At 33.7% G+C, this 17,372-nt stretch overlaps 1 protein-coding gene across 2 annotated transcripts; it reads left to right on the top strand.

Moving 5' to 3' along the window:
* The first annotated feature begins 3,183 nt into the window (after positions 1-3,183).
* LOC107830947 (putative late blight resistance protein homolog R1A-10) lies at positions 3,184-13,595 on the top strand. Of its 2 annotated transcripts, XM_075231368.1 has the most exons (4): positions 3,184-4,228; positions 9,375-9,428; positions 10,135-12,461; positions 12,597-13,595. In XM_075231368.1, exons 3-4 carry the CDS (start codon positions 10,150-10,152, stop codon positions 12,961-12,963), a joined length of 2,679 nt encoding a protein of 892 aa, XP_075087469.1. In that variant the 5' UTR covers positions 3,184-4,228; positions 9,375-9,428; positions 10,135-10,149; the 3' UTR covers positions 12,964-13,595. The 2 variants fall into 2 exon arrangements, with proteins under 2 accessions (XP_075087469.1, XP_075087470.1); XM_075231369.1 differs by lacking the exon at positions 3,184-4,228 and having other exon boundaries at positions 9,273-9,428; positions 10,110-12,461.
* The last annotated feature ends 3,777 nt before the right edge of the window (positions 13,596-17,372 follow it).

The raw sequence follows: 17,372 nt of genomic DNA, 5'->3' as shown, positions 1-17,372 counted from the left end.
GTCGTCATCAGCTGATAGAGGCCTCATTTCGACATCTTTTGGTAAACGTGCAAAAAGAAAATATAACAGATCAGAGACCAATGATGAGAAAATAAGATCAAATATGTTATTAGGGAAAAACTCTTACCATGATTATGGGCCTCCCATCGGCCCTTCGAGAGCTCACGCCATAAGCGCTCAGAGTAAGGTCTCTGTGTCACGATGCCCTCGACCTACTTTTTAAGTTCAAGAATGACGTCTGGCATTTGGGCGACAACTGCATTACATAACATCGATGGGAAACAAATAGAATGAAAAGAAAAAAAGAAATACTGAAGGCAAAATCATACTTACGTTTCATATTCCATTTCTCCGGAAATGGCATGTCCGCAGCCGGGATTAAGTCCAAGGTCCTCACTCGAACAAATCGACCAAGCCAGCCCCGGTCACAATCCTCGTCGATAGTCGAGAACAAGGTCTTAGTGGCTCCGCGTGCGAGTTTGATTAATCCTCCTAGGTAAAGTCTAAGGCTATACAGGCGCATGAGATGGTCTATGGTAAATGGACACCCCTCGACCTTGATCATAAAGAATCGAAGTAGAATAAGGACCCTCCAAAATAAAGGATGTATCTACCCGAGCGTCGCCTCATACCTTTTGCAAAAGGCTATGATAATCGGGTCTAAAAGACCCAACATGAAAGGGTAAGTGTAAACACTTAAGAAACCCTTCACGTAGGTGGTGATCGAATCCTCAGGGGTAGGAACCACTATGAGTTTATCTTCCCAGTTGCAGTCCTTTTTGACTTTATCGAGGATACTGGCTATAATCATACATATGTACCTCGAGACTGGCTCATACCGACCCGGTACCGTAGGCGTATTCTTAACTTTGAAGTAAGCCACGGTTGGGCACCCAGTAGGGATGTACGACCTCAGAGGTGGTTCCTCAGTAGCAGCGTGTGGAACGTTTTCAGAAGGTTTTGAAGAAGAAGGTGTTTCTTTTTTAGGAACAGACTTTGAAGTTTTTGTCATTTTTTATAAGAAATGAAGAAAAAAAATTGTTGGTAAGGGAAGCTTTGAGTCTAACAGTCAGAAAACCAGAAGCTGAAGGTGGTGAAGTTTTCTTAGAACATAAGAAAAATTTGAGTGTAAAAGTTCTAATAAATGGATTGAAGGATATTTATAGGTTTCTCAAGCGGTGGTTCACCTCTCAAAGTGATCGACCGTCAACTGACACACATTTAATGCCTTGAAGATTAGACCGACAGGACGTTTCAGTTACCTTTTGTCGCTTACGTCATGATTTCTCAAAGTGAGAATCAAAGGTTCATATCGTTTTTCATCGCCTACTCTCCAAAAAACGATGGGACTATCTGTATACGGGTAAAACCGAGCTTGATGCTTTATCGAGCATCTGGAATGATAGGCTATGCTCGGTACATCTGTAAGAGATCGAAGTTACGGATGAAACTGATCTCGATATCGAGGTCTAAAGTTTGGCATAATTAGCCAAGATCGGAATATGATATTGTTAGGCCTAAAAGCATCGTCAAAACAGGCCATCGAGACGATCAGATTTACCCTCGAGTTTACCGAAGGCATGACCGATCCTGCTTCTAACGGCCTCGAAGAAAAGTTTCGCCAACTCATCCGACAAGGATCCGTGATTCTCGCCATTAACCAATTATTATGGCAGAAATCACGGGATTAAGTAAAAAAAGGGGCCAACGGTCTACAAAATTAAGGACTTATATTTTTTTATAAAATAATATCTTAAAAGGAATATCACCCTTAATATATAAGAGGAGGGTAACATACTTCAAAGATACATAAACTATTATTTCTAGCTTTATTCATACTATTTCGGCTTCAATAACATTACATCTAAGGTCGAAGGAGATTAAACTCACAAGGCCTTAGTTGTTCAACTTGCGTGGTTTGCAATTATCTTTCCATTGATTACTTTCACATTAAATCTGATTTCTTGATTTGTATCAAATTAGATCACATATCCTTTAAACCGCATATAAATTCAATTGTTATCCGATTTTGATGGTAAACACAATAAATAGGCTTCTTCACTTTGCGTCCTCTTCTTGTTTCAGTCATCGAAGCTTTTTTGAGAGGCTAGGTTTTTTTGTAATGGGTTTCTTTGCGGATGGAGTTAGGAAAAAATTACGGATGGAATTGGTGGTCTTTTATTGGTGGGTTTAATATTTTACAAAGTCACGTGAGTGTCACATGAGTTAACAGCGTTAGATTTTAACTTGGTTCTATTAGTGAGACTAAATGTGCTCTACTTTAACAAAGTTAAAGGATTGGAGATACTCTAGGTTATATTTGAAGGACAAAAATGAACCTACCTCCATAGATAAGAGATAATTTTAGTCAAAAACTCCAAAATCCTTACACTTTCGATTTTTTTCTAAACTCTCACGTCACTATGATGGTGAATTTTAATTATTAATATGTAATATTAAATTTTATATTTGATGTACATGCTTCTGTTGTGAGCACATAATTTTTCCCTAATGCAAATTACTCCTAGAAAATATTCCAAAATAGTTTTTAATTATTTCATAGAATTGTAGGAATTTTTCTTTATTTTATCCAATTTGTTTTGCATTTATTTGCACTGTTCATGCATATTTAGAAATTTTTTAAACCATAAAAATCATAAAAAATTTCAACTCTTCATTTCATAGCATTTTAGATTTTAATTGTAATTAGGATTTAATTACATAATTAAATGCATTATGAAACGAAAATCACAAAAAAAAATAATATAATAGTCATTGTTATTTTTAGTTTTTAGTTTTAAATTAGTAATTTACTTTCATTAGTTCACGTTGTTAATTTAATTGACCAATTGTTAGATAAAGTAGTGAAGAAATTAATTTTGCAATTTTGTGATAATTTAATTAATGGTCTTAAAAATTGAAAGGAAAGAAACAAGGAGAAAAAGGTCTGTCTACGGACTGGGCCAATTTGTTGTTGAATGGCCCAATTGCCAAAAGCTCCACTTCACCCAGCCTAATCTCCACCTCCGCCCGGTCCAGCCCCAAATACCCCAAACGACACCGTTTCTCCCCAATCAATCCTAGCCTTTAACTTTCCCAGATCTAACGGCTGGGAACTAACCATCCCCATGCCTTATAACTGTCCATTTCCCTCGTCTCTCCCAAATTAACTAAACCTAGCCGCCTCTCAATCCCCCAAACCAACTGACCAGCGGCCAAACTCCAAACAACCACAAAATTTCACCCCGCAGTCCTCATCTTCCCCTCAACCCTAATCTACCATTGTTTTTCCCAAAACCCCACACCAAATCCTTTGAATTTCAGATCCAAAACCCCCCCAGAAATCCTAAGCTCCCTCTTTTGATTCTTCAAGATTTCAAGACTCGATTCAATCTGAAATTTACATTAATCGATTGTTCTCAACGGGAACAATCGATTGGTGTTGATTTCGGTTCGTGTCGAAGGCACCGGTGTCCGGCCAATTTGTTCTCGACTAGTCAGAGTTCCAAATTTTTCACACTCTTCAGGGTAATCATTTTCTTTCTTGTTTAGTTTAATTAACTGTTAGTCTTGCACTTAATAGTAGTTACTGTTTTTTTTTCATTGTTTAGGTTATTAGTTTATTGCATAGTTTAATTACCTGAATCGTTAGGATAGTTTTATTAGTTCAATTACATGTTAAGTAGTTTAATTGTATGGGTTTGTTAGGATAATTCATTTTGGATTAATTTAAGCAATTGAAGCATGTTGTTTGATAGGATAGTTGGCATAATTGTCTGTTTTACCTATCCGTCTGATTTTTCTAGATTGTTTGTAAATACTAGAAATTTGAGAGAGTAATTTGAAATATGAAATTTAGGAGAGTCTTTGAGATGTTTCTAGAAGGAAAAAGAGATGCTGAAAATAGAAAAAGGGACAGCTGTTAGAAAAAGATGCTAAAATAGGATAGCTCTTAAAAATATAGATGCCCTCTCCCCTAATTTTTAGCTGACATATTCTCCTATATCTATTCCTATTCCCTTTTCTCTCATAAGGGACACTGATCGCTGCATTAGAAAAGAAAAAGATAGAAAATTCTGCATTTTTTAAGAGAGTAGATTCCCTTCATTTTGGCACTGATTTTTGCTGCATCTTCAAGAGAATTCTATCTCCTCCCAAAACTGCTATTTTGCATTCTCCATAGAAACACACTTGTTCATTCTATATTCTCTGGGAATTCCAAGCTTAGGTGAGCTCTTGAGTGTTCATTTGCTGCATAAGTTGATTGCTTATTTGCTGATTCCAGTTCTTGTTCTGCTATTTCTTCTATCTCTGCTTTTATTTGGCTTACTCCAGCTTATTTCAAGGTTAGATACACAGCTATGCATTTTGAATTTTAGCCTAATTAGAATTCTTTGCTTCTTTCATGAAATTCAAGTGTAGTGCTGTATTCCTTTGGTTGTTTATGTTTCAGTGTGTTGTGAAATGTTTGAAAAATGCTTATGTTTATTCTGGATTTTCAATCATTTCTATGATGCTTTTAGAGAGTGGATTTGATGTGTGTGGGTTCTAAATTTTAAAATAAAATACTACTTTCAGAGGGAATTGAACTCCCATCTTTCTCAACAAACCCACTACTCTTACCATTGAACCAAGACCCCTTTTGTTACTGGGTTCGGCATTATATATTTATATAGATTTAGTAAATATTTCAATACAAATATAAGATTCCGAAAAAAATCACTGAGTTCGCTCGAACCCGCACCCATTGCTCCGCCCCTATCTCCAGGCTATTGTAAAATGCTGAGAGCCTGTTATTTGTAGAATTAATGAGCAAAGATAGATGAGATTGGAAACAACAGGAGTGCTTGTGTAGCTTTTCAATAAAGTTACAGTTGTGATTATTAGAATAATTAGCCAGATGCAAGGATTATCTAATACTAAGTTATTTTTGTTTGTGATTAGAATTGTAACAAGTTCAATTATTCGCAGCAACAACAACAATATATCTAGTATTAACCATAGAGTCTGTAGAAGATAGTGTGTAAGCTATAAATTTGTAAAAATCATGAATTTTGGTAAAGGTTAAGATTTGGAAACACACTCATAATACTTCAACGGATAAATTGTTGTGAATTAAGTTTTTTCTTTTTTGCAATATATTCTCTGATCGAATTGTAAAAATCTAATATTACAACAGTTACGTAGAAGTACCTCACATTAGTCTTGAAAAAATTTGGCTAACTTACAAATGTTCGTAGGATGCTTTAGGCGCATTCTAATTTATTATTGTGGATAAGTTTAAATGGAGCCAGGGGTGGCTCAATAAATATGGAGGCTTAAAGCAAAATCTCAATAAAGGGCCTTTTTTTATATAAAAGGAAAAATTCATATATAATTTCATTTAAATTCTGTATTTCTAGTTTTTCATATGCAAAGTTATTAATAATTTTATCTAATCCATTTAATTTCTCTTGAGATATACACGTTGTGGGACTGTATTAAGGTTTTAACCTTTATTGAGTTATGAATTAATAATCGAATCCTTTCTCAATTTATGGTCTAGAGAGTAATTCGCAAAAAGATATTTTTTTTCAATTTATGATCAACAATTTAATCCTACTTTTTTACTATGAAAATTTGTACTTTCTCATTTAAAATACTAAATATTCTTCTAAAAATAAATTAATATATAACCTATTAGAAAATTTTGGGGCCCCAAAAATTATGAGGCCAAAGCAGCTGCTTTAGCAGCCTTACCCTTGGGCCGGCATTGCGTTCGTGTGACATAATTACAATTCCAAAATAAACCAAGGCATGCGTTCGCGCGACTTCGATCGAAGACAATCTTAATATTAATAAAGCGTGATTAATTATGTACACGTACGCGTGGCACGATTTTAGTGCTGTGACACGATTTTAGCGCCCCAAATAAAACGGATTTACACACATGTGATCCATTTCAAAGATAAATCCATAAACGCCATAATTAAAAGCGGTAAAAGGTAAAAGGCACATAAGTTTTAAAAAATACATAATTAAAATAATTAGCTAAGCCAGGTATGATTAAAGCGACTGTGCTAAAATCACAGAATCCGGGAATGCCTAACACATTCTCCCGGGTTAATAGAATTTCTTACCCGATCTTTTAATTTTTGCGGACTTTAAAACGGAGTCAAATTTTCTCGATTTGGGATTTTAAAATGAACCAGTGACTTGAGACAACATAATATATTCCAAGTGGCGACTCTAAAATTAAATAAATAATCTCATTTCGAATAATGTCACTTTAATTGAAAAAACTCCCTATCCCTCGGAAAACAAGGTGTGACATCTGTAAATACAATGCATATTCTTTATATATGATTTGTATATGAGATGTATAATTCAGATTTTTATGTTATACAATTGGAATGTGTTGTATAATTAATGTATAATTATATATATAATAATTAATGTATAATTATATATGATTTATACACACTACTAGAAATTCTGCAAAAATCGAACAAGGTCGACCGATCAAAAAACGATCAAAATTGGTTGATTTTTTAAAATATTGTTTTTTTACGAAACCGACCAACTTTGGTCGATTTTCTTTGGCGCAAAAATGCGGGAAACTATTTTTGAGTCCCGCAAAATTTATGTTTCAAGAAACCGACCAACTTTGGTCGGTTTTTCAATTAAAATAAATAAAAATTAATATTAAAAAAACCGACCAAAATTGATCGGTTAATTCGGCGGGTCATTTAAAAAAACCGACCAACTTTGGTCGGTAATTTTACTTTTTAATAAAACTGACCAACTTTGATCGGTTATTTTCCTGCAAAAATACAATTAAAGAGTATAAATAAAATAAAAGACAGTCTTAAAATAAAATGTACCAATGGTCTAGTGGTAGAATAGTATCCTGCCACAGTATAGACCCCGGTTCGATTCCCAGATGGTGAATCTTTTTATTACATAATTAAAATACCGACCAACTTTGGTTGGTTTTTTTTGCAATATATTTTTTTTGAATTTAATTGACCGACCAAAGTTGGTCGGTAATTTCCGACCAACTTTGGTCGGTATTCCTTTTCGACCACAAAAATACCGTCCACAGGTAAATGATCGCGTTTTAGTCGGTTTTTGGCCATTACCGACCAATGTTAGTCGGTTTTTACCGGATTTCTAGTAGTGATATGAGATGTATAATGTAGACATTTATATTATACACCTGGCATATGTGCTGTATAATTAATGTAGAATTATGTATACATAATTTGTTATGAGATGTATAATGTAGGTTTTTATATTATACAAATGGCATATGCATTATATAATCAATGTATAATTATATATACAATAATTATTTTATGTATATAATTTTTAGTTTTAGTCTGTCTAAAATTGTCTGATTTTGTATTTGATGTATGTGATTTTTTCGTTTAGTTCGTATAATTTATACTTTTATAATACAATTTTAAATAATGTGAGTACATCTTTTGAGATTTGGACCAAAGATCTCGCTGGGTATTTGTGGGGGTTTGAAAACAAACGTGATTCTCGGCTGACATTTTGTGGACTCTTTGGGGTTTGGCTACACTATTATAGGGTTATGTGTAGATTAAGTTTTAGGGCTAGGCAAAGTTTAGAATGGTAGTGGGTTGGCTAGTTGCGTCGTTTTCCCTTTATAATAAAGTAGATATAGATTATTTTTTATCTTCGTGTTCTTCATCATCTAAAAAGATGTGACTTCTGTGTACTTGAATCATTAAGGTTAGGGATATAGGAGTGGACATAAGTTGGGTTGGTTCAGATTTTTTAATTATCAAATCAAATTAATTGTATCGGGTTATTAAATCTAAATACCATACCAAATCAATATAAGTTGGGTTTTTTAATCTTGATATTTTTGGGTTTTCAGATTTTTTCGGTTTTTCTTTTCATAAAGTCTTCATAGCACAAAAACGTAAAATTTGTGTTCCAAATATTTCTTTAATCCTAGTAAGACATAACTATATAAGGTGTTTTTCAATAAAATAACATAAATATGAGATGAGTGAGGGCATTGTACTAAATTATTCAATAATAAAAATAATAAAATTACATGAAATAAATATTATTAATAAGCCATAATGAAAACAAACTTAATTTAAAATTACGACTAATAAGTTATACATTTTATCTAAACCATGGGAAAACAAAAAAAATAGATATCCAACACTATTTTCATTCATAGTACAATTGAATTAAATGTCTTTTATTAGCATTAGTATTGAATTAATTTTGGTTTAGGATTTATTGAGTTACTAACATTTATGGACTATAAAACTTATTGGAGCATCCAAAAATTATAAGCCCAAATTTAAAATAATACTTTAAAAGATAAAACTATAAAAAAGCTTAAGAAATATTTATAAACTACACGACAATAAATATTTTTATGTATTAAATATATTTAAAACTTCTATACATATAATGTCAGGTTGGTTTGGTTTCGGTTTGACTTTTTTTAGTTAATACCAAACCAAATCAAATATGGTCGGTTTTTTTTTTCCAACACCAAATCAAACCATGGTCGAATTTTTTTCTCGATTTGACTCGGATTATCGGGTTGGTGCGGTTTGTCGGTTTTATTTGTACACCCCTAATCAAGGTTTAACTAAATTTAAGTAAATCATCCGATCATAAAATAATAGTAAGTATTGTTGTATTCTTTAAGTTATTTTACAACTTTAATCGTGTAACTATGTCATTTTAGAACGTTTATTACTTTCTAAACATGTTTGGTAATATTTGGCATAACATATCCGTGCATCGCACGAACGTAGAAACTAGTTAATTTAAAAAGTATTTTTGAGCATCAATTAGTGTTAGGACAAACTTTTATAAAGTTCTAAGTGTATTGTTCTCAAAAGTACTTTAAAAAAATACTTTTATAAGAAACTATTTTTCCATGCTCCTCAAAAATTGCTATATTACTTCTACTCAAAAGTATTTTTTTTTCTTTTTGCAAAATAATTTTTGACAAAAAGAAAGTATTTTTAAAAGCTTAAAACAGGCTATTAGTCTTCCTACATAATTAAGTTGTCTCACACAAATATAGAGTTTGGATCAAAGTTACTGGTTCGCTCAGCCGTGCTTGTGCACAGTGAAACTCTAATGCTTTTTAGTTCGGATGATAGGGGCAACAACGTAAAACTAAAACACTTCGTCGAGCTAAATCATTGAATAATGTAACATAAAATATGATTATTTATGTACACATACAGCTAGCTGGCGTTGATAATTTAAAATTCATAGTGGGCAATATTATATTTGACAATAATTCAGAGTTGTTAGTAGGCGTGTGTAATAAGAATCATTCTTTTCCTTCTCACTAATCACTGACTAAACTTCCATCACCACAGATTAAAAGCTCTCTGCTCCTGAAAGGCGGAAGGTTCATTGCTTAAGAACTGTAGGTCAGTGTTTTTCTGTTACTGATCGTAAATTCGTCGTTTCAATTATGTTGCTGTATATGGGAATTTTAAATATAAATCATACAATGCGGAATTCTAAATTTTAGTAAGCTGGATTAATAATGAATGAAATAAAAAATAATTATAAATGTTTTAATTGAACTGGGAATTTATACATCTATGTAAAGGAATCTGAGTGGGCGTTTGGATATAAGAATTGTAAAATTCCAAAAAAAAAGTGATTTCTTTTTTTGAAGTGAAAATGGTTTTTGGAAATTAGAGTGTGTTTGGACATGAATATAATTTTGGGTTGTTTTTGAAGTTTTGTGAGTGATTTGATTGAAAATTTTGAAAAGCAACTTTTTGGAGTTTTGAAAAATTCCAAAATGCATTTTAAGGTGAAAATGATTTCGGGAAAAAAAGTGGAAAATTTCTCTCGAATCTGGAAAGGGGAATATTTTGATCTAATTCGCACATAAGGGGAATTTTGCATTAGGTTTTGATGATTAAAGAAACAATGAACATTAGAAAAAAGTACTCCATGAGTTCTTTTGTAATTACAGGCAATTTACAAATCTATGTCAGAGAATTAAGAGTTCCAAATGTTTCTTTTACTAAGTCTAACTGGATTGTTTGCACCCATTGTTTTTCACAAATCTATGTCGTTGCTTTTACTAATGTTAGGCATACTGCTCTTTGACATCAATAGATCAAGCTAATTAGTATGGAGGATGTCAACATTGATGAGAGTGCTCCAACTCCTAGACCAACTACTCAAGTAACTGAAGAGGAACCTGTGGGGCTTGAGGATGATGCTGAGGAGATAATTAAGCTACTGACCAGAGGAATAAGGGAACGGGATATTGTCTCGATTTTTGGCATGCCTGGTCTCGGAAAGACCACTTTGGCAAAAAAAATATTCAAAGATTCTTCTATTGTTTCTCACTTTGATATTCGAGCTTGGCTTACAATTTCGCAATCATATGATGTGAGAGAGCTGTTGAGGAATATCTATAAGCAAGTGGCAGGTGTTAAGTACAATGGAGATAAGGAGAGTGACATAGCCGATATGTTGCGCAAGTGTTTAATGGGCAAAAGATATCTCATTGTCTTGGATGATGTATGGGAAGTCGAGGCATGGGATGAGTTAAGATTATGTTTTCCAATTGGTAAACAAGGAAGCAGAATCATGTTAACAACTCGACTTAAACATGTGGCAATGGAAGTCAAGAACTGTACCGATCCTTATTCCCCTCGATTCCTAACCAGGGAAGCGAGCTGGAAATTGTTGGAGAAAAAAGCATTTCAAAAGGAAACTTGCCCTCCTGAATTCCAGGATGTTGGGGTGCAAATTGCGGAATATTGTAAAGGACTGCCTCTTACAGTTGTTTTGATTGGTGGAATTCTCGCAAAGAAAGAAAGGAATGTCTCAGAGTGGTGTGAAGTTGCAAACAATTTAAAGTCTCATCTTGGAGCGGTTGAAAGTGAGAGCAATTTGGCAATACAATTAAGTTACTGCTATTTACCAGATCATTTGAAACATTGCCTTCTAACTATGGGAGTATTTAGGGAGGATGAAAAATTTGGAGCATCTAAATTGATGTTACTCTGGATGGCCGAAGGCCTCGTTCAATGTAGTGATGACAGAGGATTGGAGGAGGTAGCTGAAGGTTACTTGATCGATATAATTTCTAGTAGCCTACTAATGGTTTCAAAGACGACCTTTGATGGCAAGGTGAAGTACTTGCAAATTCATGATCTAGTGCGTGACTTTGTCTTAAACAAAGCTAAAGAAGAAAAGTTCATGCAAGTTATAGGGACACATAACCAATATCAACCTTCATATGATGAGGAACATCGAGTGTGCATTCACCTCGACGATAAGCTTCGTCATGATTTGGAGAGATTCAACAACAAAGTAGATAGATTCCTCACAAGCGGCTCCAAAAAAGGAACATCTTTTGGACAAGATCTTAAATCGTTCTTTGTTACTAATAACGCGGATGATTTTCTTGCTTATAAAGATTTTTGGAATAGTGAGTCTAGTTTTCACGGTACTGTTTCTGAAGAGTATTTATCTCGTTCCTATCATTTCTCGTCAGTTGGAGACTTAAGACTTCTTAGAGTGTTGGATTTCAAGAACTGCATTCCAGGGGATTATACGAATATAGTTGATATACTGCAATCACTAGTTTACCTGAGATACCTGGGAATGTGTTTCGAAAAGTTTTTTTTCGAGTGGGTATCACACATGTGCGACCTAGAAACTTTACTGGTGGATACTGAGAGAGTAGTAGAAGGGACACCTCATATTTGGAAGATGACGAAACTAAAGCATGTAGACCTAGCAACACTCTTACCTCGTGAGATATTTGCAGTTTCTGAAGAAGGTCCATCTAAGTTGGAGAATTTAAGGGCATTTAAAGGCATGTGTTTATCTCGTGAGGATATAGAGTTAATTGAGAGGTTTCCCAATCTTCAAAAGCTTCTCCTCATAATAACTGATGATATTGATGAAGCTAACTCTCTCGTTCTGAAATTGGATGTTCTTACACAGCTTCAATCCCTCGTGCTTGGTTCGATGTGTGATATCACCAAGTATTATTTACCTTCAAGTCTCAAAGAGCTGATCTTCCGCCAAGTTAATATACAAGCAAGTGCAACTTCCACAATCGCTGCATTACCCAACCTTCAAAGACTGATATTTCAAGGGTGTAGATTCGAGCAAGAGGAGTGGGACGTGAGAGATATGGAGTTCCCGGTACTCAAAATCTTAAAATTTCGAAGCATTCATCTTAGGGAATGGCATGTCTCAGAATCATCATCATTTCCCATGCTTGAGAGTTTAGTGCTAAGATCTGTTGAATTGCTTGAGAAGATTCCCGACAGTTTTGTGGATATTGGAACGCTTACATCACTCAAGGTGATCTATTGTGATGATAATCTCAAGGCTTCAGCTTTGGAGATTAAGGAAGAAGTAGAAGAAACTACAGGATGTGACAACCTCAAGGTCTATATTTTTCCACATTACTCTCGGTATGTTTTTCTTGATGAACTAACTCAATTTATGAGTTTAATTCATTACGTTATTGTTGTTATAACTGCAGAATAGGTTTATATCTTATGTATGTTACATTAATTCGAACCCATTGTTATTGTTGTTAAAAAAAGGGAACAAAAAGAAAAAGAAGAGGATTATGAAGAGGAAGAGAAAACGGAAGAAGTAGAAGAAGAAGAAGAAGCAGCAGCAGAAGTAGAAGCAGAGGAAGCAGCAGCAGTAGTGGCAGAAGTAGAAGCAGAAGAAAAACAGAAGGTAGAAGAAGAAGCAGCAACAGCAAAAGTAGAAGCAGAAAAGAAAGATGATGAGGAGGAAGATGACAAAGTTACAGAGCTTTTAGCGTCATCATTTAAGACTTTCAATCTTGGTTGCAGCAGCAGCAGCAGTAGCGGCGGAAGCAGAAGCAGAAGCAGAAGAAAAACAGAAGGTAGAAGAAGAAGCAGCAACATCAAAAGTAGAAGCAGAAAAGAAAAAGGATGAGGAGGAGGAAGATGACAAAGTTACAGAGCTTTCAGCGTCATCATTTAAGACTTTCGATCTTGGTTACATGAAATGCAGGATAAGGCTGCGTACAATAAACTCTTATGGTCCGATCCTTCTCCGAACCTCGCGCATAGCGGGAGCTTAGTGCACCAGACTGCCCTTTAATCTTGGTTACATGCTTTTTCTTTTTCTTCTCTTATAAAAGCTGTTTGAACATTTTCACCATTCATGTTATTCTCTGTAAAGCCCTATAAGTTTTGGACAATATGTCTAGCTAATTTTGCAGCGTGATTATAGTGACCCCAAGTGTATTCGGTGCCGCACGAGGTGGATATCATCTTGGGAATATGTGAACGTATTTACGGGATTAGTTGATTATTAGGTTTGTATATATTGTATATATTCTAGGGAGGTGAACCATCGCCGGTCCACAGTGTAACTAGGAGCTCGTTTGGCGACTTAGCTGATTTGAAATAGCTGATAAGCATCGAGCAGTGGCGGAGCCACATACACTGAAGGGGTGTCACCCCTTTGTCGGAAAATTACACCGTATAGTTAGGTAATTTTTTATAAAATATGTATATGTATCATGTATTCATTAGTCACAAGAGTAATTTTCTTTTATGACCTTTACATTTTTGTTAGTACCCGACTTGAAAAGTCAAAATTTAATGTCTCAAGCCTGTACAATTCTAAAAAATCAATATCTTTAATACGAAGAACACCACAAATATGACAACATGGAGAAATATCTTGAAGAAAACAAATAATATTATTTTTAATATGAACCCATAATTTGAAAAATAGAATGAATTCAATGTTAATAAATTTAAAAATTAAACTCATAGAATTTAAATCATAGATCTGCCTCTGTCAAAATAAGCAACTGATGTGAATTCACAAGTATCAAGAACAACGTAATATTATTCTAGGGGCACAAAACTCTCTAGTTTTGTCCTTCACTTTCTCTCAAAGGGCCTTTTTTTATTCAATGTCCTCGGAGATAATCATTAATAGCTTGGTTCAACCAGATGATAAGAATTTCTTCCTCACAACCATTAAAAGAATACTTCTAATACTTATTTTGTGACAATGATAATTTCTCCTTGAGAAAAAAATATAACAATCAAATTCAACCATAGACGTCCACCAAAACTGCGGTCTCGTGGGTTGCGGTCCCGGGCCGGTCCCGTGCCTTAAATAAACGTGTTAAACATGTTTTTTGTAGGAACCGGCCCGGGATCGGACCCACGAACTCATGGTCTCGGACTAAACAGATCGGGCCCACGGTCCAAACGGCTAAACAGTAATTTTTTTTAAAATTTAAATAGAAATTAGAGACAAAAAGATATTAAACAAACATCTAAGGCAATGCCTTGTAATTTTATTATAGAATAGGGACCTAATTTTTTAATTCAAATTTAAAGACAAAAATATTGTAAAAAGATATTCAAAGCAATGCCTTGTAATTTTATTATAGCAATAAAAAATATGACAATATCTTTCTTAGTCTTCCTCCCCCTATGGAATGAGAACAACAAGGTGCTAATACCACCATTGAAAAAAAAATATAACAATCAAATTCAACCATATACGTCCACCAAAACTGTAATAGCATTAAGTCCAACATAGAGGACAACTAATTAATTAATGGCAAAGAAAAAGAAGTTGCACCGAGGTAAAATATATATAGGAAGTGACACCGGGCTGGGCCCTAAACGGACCGGTCTCGTGGGCCGTGGTTCCGGTTCTTAAATAAACGGGTTAAACGGTCACGGGTTAAACATGTTTTTTGTAGGAACCGGCCCGGGACCGGGCCCACGGTCCCAACGACTAAGCAGTAATATTTTTAAAAAAATAAATAGAAATTAGAGACAAAAAGATATTAAAAAAATATCTAAGGCAATGCCTTATAATTTTATTATAGAATAGTGACCTAATTTTTTAATTCAAATTTAAAGACAAAAATATTGTAAAAAGATATTCAAAGCAACGCCTTGTAATTTTATTATAGTAATAAAAAAATATGACAATATCTTTCTTAGTCTTCCTCTCCCCTATGGAATGAGCACAACAAGGTGCTAATACCACCATTGAGAAGAAAAAGGAACGAATCAAGAAGTGCCAAATAGTATTATAATTATTAGAATAGAGAGTATTCATTAATTCATGGTCTAAATGTTCACCGGGTGCAATATTATGGCAAAATTCAGTGTCGCTAAATTGTAATAAACTATTATCGGTATCAAGAATAGTAGGTGTAAGACGAGTATGTGGTTTGGTTCAGGGAGCCGGGGGCAGGGGAGGAGGAACAACAGTACCACTAGATTCGTCAGTCTTGGATTTTTCCTTATTCTTACTTTTACCAAAAATATTTCTTAAGGAAGATATCTTAATTAATCAAGTAATAGCAAATAAATAAAATAAATAAAACTATAATATTAAGACTTAAGAGTTGGAACGAATTTAGCGAATTGACGAACAACTTGTTGAAAATTAATTATCGTTGAAGACTTGAAGACTCCAATTCACCAACTTCATAATTTTTTCACAAATTGTAACAACCTCAATATTTTTTGACTATTGTTTGGAATAAAGTAAGCAATAGTAGTAACCTCACAATTGTTTTGATAAAGTAAACAGTTGTAGCGAGTATAGAAGAAAATTAGAGAGAGATTCTGATAGATTGATATTGATTTTATAAGAAAATAAAAAAATGAGGGAGTATTTATAGTAGAAAATAGGGAAAAAGTGTAATAATAAAAAGTTTGGAGTTAAAACTAAGTTGGGGAGGGAGGGAGGGGTTAAATGGCTATTTTTAAAATACCCAACGACTATTTTTTATACATCGAACGACTCTTTTTTTCAAAAGTCAAACGACTTTTTTTTAAAAAAAAAATATTCGTTGGGCCCGCCAAGGGACCAGTCCGGTCCTGGTCTCTTAGCGGGCCAAACGGGCCCGGTCCTAACGGTTCCTAGCTAAGAACCGGCCCACGAGACCGACACGAGCCCACCTCTAGTAGGCCAAACAGTCCCAACCCGTCTAGCCTGTTTAGCCCACTTAGCCCGCGATCCCGGGATGCTCTCCGGCCCGGCCCGACACACTTGTCACCCTTATTCGTAAATAAGTAGGACGTTTAATTGATTGGTATTAGAATTCCACGCAAATAGTTAAAGATTTTGAGTGTTACAATTGCGTCCAATATGTATATAAAAGTCAATTAAAATTTTAGGACTATTGTTGTCAACCAATATTGTATTCATACTTTTGTAATAATATAGATATAGATAGATAGACGCAAAACACATATGACTAGTACTATATTAAAACTTAAAAGCACGAAACCCCTTAGCGAAATGTCGTTCGTCTTTTTTACCTTTTAAAACAAGTTTTATATTGGATAAAATTGTAATTTAATTGCTTTCCTAATATTTAGGATTTGAAGTCAAGTAAATTTAGGTTATTGAATATTTCTTTATTTAAACTACCATGTAGGAAGTTGAAATCAAATAAGATTTTATAACCATATATAAATTCTTTACTTATTTCAATGTTATAATGCAATATAATTTTGACAAAACGTATTCTATACCATGTGAGTCTGATTGCGCAAAGCATGAGTTTGATTGGGGTTCGTACTCGAGAATTTGAAACCAAAAAGATTGAGGATTAGTATCTTAGATGAAGTTAGCTGAATTTTTTATAAAGTTTATCATTTGGTTAATAGTTAAACTTTGAGTGTTCTAACATTTAATCTCTGGAAACTACTATAAATTTATCGCATTGAGCTTTAGCTGGCATTAACTGGCATTAACTGGCCACGTTTGCTTGAACCTTTGTACGAAGGAAAATATTTTTCGATTTTCTATATTTGGTTGGCTTGAATGTATGGAAAACATTGTCCTTTTTAACTCATTTTTCTCTAATTGGAAGAAAATGATTTACCTGTCAAGAGAAGGAAAAATATTTTCCAAAATCTTACCCCTACCCCACCCACCCAGCCTAAATAAAAATATTATTAATAGTACTTTCTTTTCATGTTATACATAATTTTTTTTTTCATTTCAACAAATGAGTATTTTCTTTTCATAATATAAAAAAGTAATTTTTTTATTTTAATAAAAAAAGTACTTTCTTTTCATGATGTAGAAAAAATATTTTTTTTCATTTCAACAAAAAGAGTATTTTCTTTTCATGATGTAGAAAAAGTATTCTCTTTCATTGCAACAAAATAAGTATTTTCTTTTCATGATGTAGAAAAAGTATTTTCTTTCATTTCAACAAAAATGTATTTTCTTTTCATGATGTAGAAAAAATATTTTTTTCATTTCAACAAAATGAGTATTTCCTTTTCATGATATAGAAAAAGTATTTTCTTTTATTTTAATAAAATGAGTATTTTATT

Source organism: Nicotiana tabacum, chromosome 15 (assembly GCF_000715075.1).
Source record: "Nicotiana tabacum cultivar K326 chromosome 15, ASM71507v2, whole genome shotgun sequence".
In the NCBI taxonomy this organism is placed as follows: domain Eukaryota; kingdom Viridiplantae; phylum Streptophyta; class Magnoliopsida; order Solanales; family Solanaceae; genus Nicotiana; species Nicotiana tabacum.
This window is presented reverse-complemented; position numbering and strand designations above follow the sequence as displayed.